Source organism: Leptinotarsa decemlineata, unplaced genomic scaffold, assembly GCF_025532065.1.
Source record: "Leptinotarsa decemlineata unplaced genomic scaffold, Ldec_3_MD MMD2_tig00026374_RagTag_RagTag, whole genome shotgun sequence".
Taxonomy (NCBI): domain Eukaryota; kingdom Metazoa; phylum Arthropoda; class Insecta; order Coleoptera; family Chrysomelidae; genus Leptinotarsa; species Leptinotarsa decemlineata.
In genome coordinates this window covers 3,727,097-3,731,686 of record NW_027412710.1, presented here as the reverse complement: position 1 = coordinate 3,731,686, position 4,590 = coordinate 3,727,097, and the positions used below count along the sequence as shown (strand labels likewise).

General features: G+C 39.4%; 1 protein-coding gene across 1 annotated transcript; it reads right to left on the bottom strand.

Annotated features, from left to right (window-relative positions):
- Positions 1 to 1,848: 1,848 nt before the first annotated feature.
- Positions 1,849 to 3,855, bottom strand: LOC141486832 (uncharacterized). The gene is made up of 2 exons (XM_074185401.1): positions 3,220 to 3,855; positions 1,849 to 2,397 (listed from the first exon to the last, which is right to left on the bottom strand). Exons 1-2 carry the CDS (start codon positions 3,706 to 3,708, stop codon positions 1,969 to 1,971), a joined length of 918 nt encoding a protein of 305 aa, XP_074041502.1. The 5' UTR covers positions 3,709 to 3,855; the 3' UTR covers positions 1,849 to 1,968.
- Positions 3,856 to 4,590: the final 735 nt, after the last annotated feature.

Here is a 4,590-nt window from a genome sequence, read left to right as displayed (position 1 = left end):
ACATTAGAGATGTTCAAAACAAAGATTAAAAATTTTTTAGTTCTGAATGCGTATTACAGTGTTGATGATTATTTAACGTAAGTGTATGTGTGGTGTGTGCATGCGTTTTCGTGTGTGCTTCTAGTTTTAGTGTAGTAGTTTATAATTTTAGCTTTACTGGCTATTCCTAATAGAATTACTTAAGAAATTGTCGAACAGGAAAATAAAGGATTTGATTTGATTTGATTTAATCAGGCCGTGGGTGCCACTGGGTCCTGAAATTCTTAGTCGAGCCGCTTCATTGGCTAAGGAGTCGGCAATGCGATTACCTTCACTCCTGTCGTACCCTTTAACCCACCTCAGGATAGTGTTATTATCTACCGAGGCTTTGGCTAAATCTTGGTGACACTCTGGTACTAGCACTGAGGTTACACGTTGTCTGTTCAAGGCTGATAGTGCTTGTCTCCTATCAGTGCAGATTGTTATGTTTTTGCCAGAAATTCCTTTCCTGGTTATTTCTTTTGTGGCGATTGAGATACCAGCCAGTTCAGTTTGGACCACGCTGGTATTCTTTCCTATTTCTCACTTAATCTTTAGGCTTAGTGATCTGGAGTACACTCCACATCCTGAGCCTTCTTTGGTTTTCGAGCCGTCTGTCTGTAGGGTGTATTAAACATAAACCTGGGTTCAATTGCATCACTGGTTGCCAGCAGCAGAGGTTGCGCAGTCAGCGCTTCCCGCCATAGGCCCAGCCTCAATTGACCCATTCCTACTTCGAATTTTATACCAGCTGTGCACAATTGTACCATGGCCATTAACGCAACCTTCTTAACGTATAGGTCCAGAGGAGTCAGACCCGTAATTGATTCCATTGCCGCGGTTGGTGTTGTTCTCATGGCTCCTGTGATGTTTAAACAAGCAAATCGCTGTATTTGATATAATTTTTGGATGGCCGTTGCTTGTAAGGACTTTTGATCCCCATGCGATGGCTCTGTACGTTAACATAGGTCTTATTATTGCAGTGTAGATCCAGTTGACACACGGGGTGAAAGACCCCATGCGCGTCCCACTATCCTTCGATATTGCTCGTAAGCCACATATGTTCTTTTTACTCTACCCTCTAGGTGAGAGTTCCATGATAGCTTTCTGTCGAGGATAGTACCAAGATATTTTACCTCTTCAGAGAAGTTGAGTTTGGTTTAAGGCGGATTTACATCAGACGAGCGAATGTTCATTCTATCCCCACTCTCTTAAATTTGTTTAGTGTAAACAGACCGAGAGCATTCTTTCGTTGTTCTATGGAATATTCTAAGAATGCTCGCTCGTTTGATGTAAACTTTACTAGAGCGTGCGACCAGTTGCTTAGAGCGTTCTTGGGTGTTCGGACTTGCTCGCTCCCCGGAGCGGTCTCTTCAAAGCGTTCTTGTGTTCTAGTGTTTTGAATACATACCTATCGATTTGATTATGGATTGGTCTCAAGAAAAATGTCTATTAAAGATAGAAGCCTACCAAAATTCCAGATGTCTGTGGGATCCGACTTTTGAACACTATAAAAATACAAATCGCAAACAAGATTCTTGACAGGAAATTGCAAATCTACTAGAATGTAATGTTGAAGAAGCAAAGAAACAGATAGACTCGCTTCTTGCATCTTACCGCCGAGAAAGGCAAAAAACAATGACTACGAAATCAGGTAGCGGTGCCGACAACGTTTATAATTCCAAATGGTTTGCATATAAAAACATGCACTTTTTGATGGATAAATATAAACCAAGGAAAACACTTGATTTCGACATGAATCGAAATAAATGAATTGTATAGCTTTCTTGAAGCTTTCCTCTTCATTAAATAGTTATGTAGGTACACGCAGGTCATAATGACGAGAGAAGCTTTATCTGATTGTAGTAGCAATACACGAAAAACTGCTGAAAGTATGCCAAACGCATTTTCTACTGTTCTTCTTGCTCTTGATAAACGATAATTGTAAATTCATTTTCCAGATCCCCTGGCATGAGTACCAGGATATGGCTTCATGATTTGTCTTTGCAATGGGAATGCGTCATCTGCTACAAATACAAATGGCACATTCTGTTGTCTTTCTGGAAGGCTTTGATCATTAAGCAAATTCAGTTCACTGTTTTGTAGTTTCTGATAGAAAGTGGTGTTTCTGAAAACTCCGCCATCTGATATTCTTCCCTGACAACCAACATTGGCGAATATAAAATTATAGTTAGCGTCTACAATGGCCATTAATACCACACTAAATGTAGATTTATAATTAAAAAAGTTGCTTTCGCTCTTAATAGGTGATTGTATGATGCAGTGCTTCCCATCTATAACACCGACACAGTTGGGGAAATTACACTTCTCACTAAATTCCTGAGCAATTGATAGCCATGCATCTTCTGTTGACGGGGTCTGAAATTAATAAAAACTACTTTAGGGTATACATAAAAACTAAACTGTTTTTTAGATTCTAGGGTATATATAAACTAAACTGTGTTTTATGTTCATGAACAGGAGAATGAGCGAAATGAACAAGGAGCTACGGCGCTGGGCCCTAATGGAGGTACACAATCAGACTCGACAACACATCCGCAACCTGCAGGTTCAGTAGGAGCAGACAACACGAAAACACAATCGCAACCATCAACTTCCTTGGGATCTGGTCACACGACAATACCACCAAAAAAATCCAAACCTGAGGATCCTCGAGTAGTCGAAGCCTATCGTATTTTAAAAGATACATATGAATGAAAGATAAGGGACAAGAGTCAAGCTTTTGGAAATCATGTAACTTCAAAACATCGTGAATATTCAAACCAGACAAAAGCATAAGTTGAACATTATATAAATAACATACTGTTCGAAGCTGATTTGGGGAAATTTGAGTTAAGGTCAAGTTCAGCATCAACACCCATGTCTTCATATTCGGACAGTTCACAAAACACACAACTGCATTCTGTAATAACAGATCAATCACAAGCCAACGAAATTACAGTATTGGACAACAGTTCACAAAGTACTATAAACACAGGCCAACAATTACACATCCCGGATGATCCCCTAAGTGAACAAACTACAGGGTCTTTAGTGTATTACCTTGACAATTTTAAGTAACGTTTCTTTTCTAATATCTTTTTGTGTTTTCAGAAAATATTACTGAGTACTTAAGTTACAAAATTGTTTATTTTTTCAATACAAGTCTTAAAATTAATGTGTATAACTTTACTTACTAACCTTAGCGTAGTCATGCAAAGCTTCATTTATCGCAGCACATACTTCAGATATAACATTACATATTGTGGATTTGGACATTTTAGTAAAATACATCAGGTTTTCATAGGAATCTCCAGTTGCCAAAAATCTTAAAGTCACTGCTAGCCTGTCATACGCAGGAATCGAGTCTCTAAAATTCGTATTTGATTTCCGAATTTTGTCGCTGACCAGAGATAATAAATGGTTAAAATCCTCTGACGCCATTCTACAAAAATTGTGGAAGTAACCACTTTCTTCTTGTTCTTGCATATCAGTCAATGTTTCACCTACATTATCCACTATCCTTCGTTGCATTAAATTTGTCACCCACCAACGTCTCTCCCTTCTTTTCTTCTTGAGTGTTTGAGACAGTATAATAAATGCAGCACTTGCAATTATAATATTGCTGTCTGAGTCGGACATAGTGAAGCACCACCACCCACAGAATTGACACAAATGAGGTATGAGCATTCGTTCGATCTAAACATTGTACAGAATTCTAGTTCTTGGTTCTCATTCTTGCTCGTTGATATTTTGATGTAAACAATGAAAGTACCTTTCGTAGATCAAGAAAGAATGCTCTTGTTCTAGCTCTACCTCTTTGTTTGTTTGGTTTAAACGCACCTTTAGAAGAATTCGACCCAGGTCTGCAAGACAATTATGTCATCTGCATATGCAATTGTATAGAATCCATTATTGTTGAGATGATTATTCAGGGAATCCAGAACTATGTTCCAGAGAAGGGGTAATAAGGCCCCTCCCTGTGGACATCTTCTCACTGTGATGTCTTCTATGTTGATACTTATTGCTTTACTAGAGAGCAGTATCCTACTACCAGGGGTACATTTCTGGAGTGTAGTTGCTGTGTAATTGTTGGAAAGGCTGTTTTATCAAAGGCTCCCTCGATATCTTTGAATATACCCAGGGTGGATTCTTTGTTGTCCAATCATCTCTCGATTCTGCCAACCACATGGTGAAAGGCCGAATCAGTAGACCTTCCCGGAGTATATGCATGCTGATTTGGATGAAGTGGGTTGTGAACTAGTGCGTCATTTCTTATGTACCGCTCGCATAGCCTCTCCATAGTTTTTAAGGAGAACGAATGCGCTTGGTAAGGTGTAGCCCATCCTACATGGTTTGGATATAAATACTACTCGTACTTCTCTCCACTTACTGGGAATATACCTCAGAGCTAGAGAGGCTCTGAATATTCCAACCAGGTGCGGCATTAGAATATTCAGTCCCCATTGAAGTAGTGCTTATCTTATACCGCGAGTTCCTGGTGAGTTGAAGGGGGAAAAGCCCGATACGGCCCATCTTATCTTGTCGTTGCCCATTACTGCACTAGCAGAT

Bases quoted from the DNA above. Each gene is read 5' to 3' on its own strand.
- LOC141486832 (XM_074185401.1), bottom strand. From the start codon at position 3,708: ATGCTCATACCTCATTTGTGTCAATTCTGTGGGTGGTGGTGCTTCACT. The intron at 2,398-3,219 runs GTTAGTAAGTAA...TATTAATTTCAG, and splicing joins CTTTGCATGACTACGCTAAG to ACCCCGTCAACAGAAGATGC.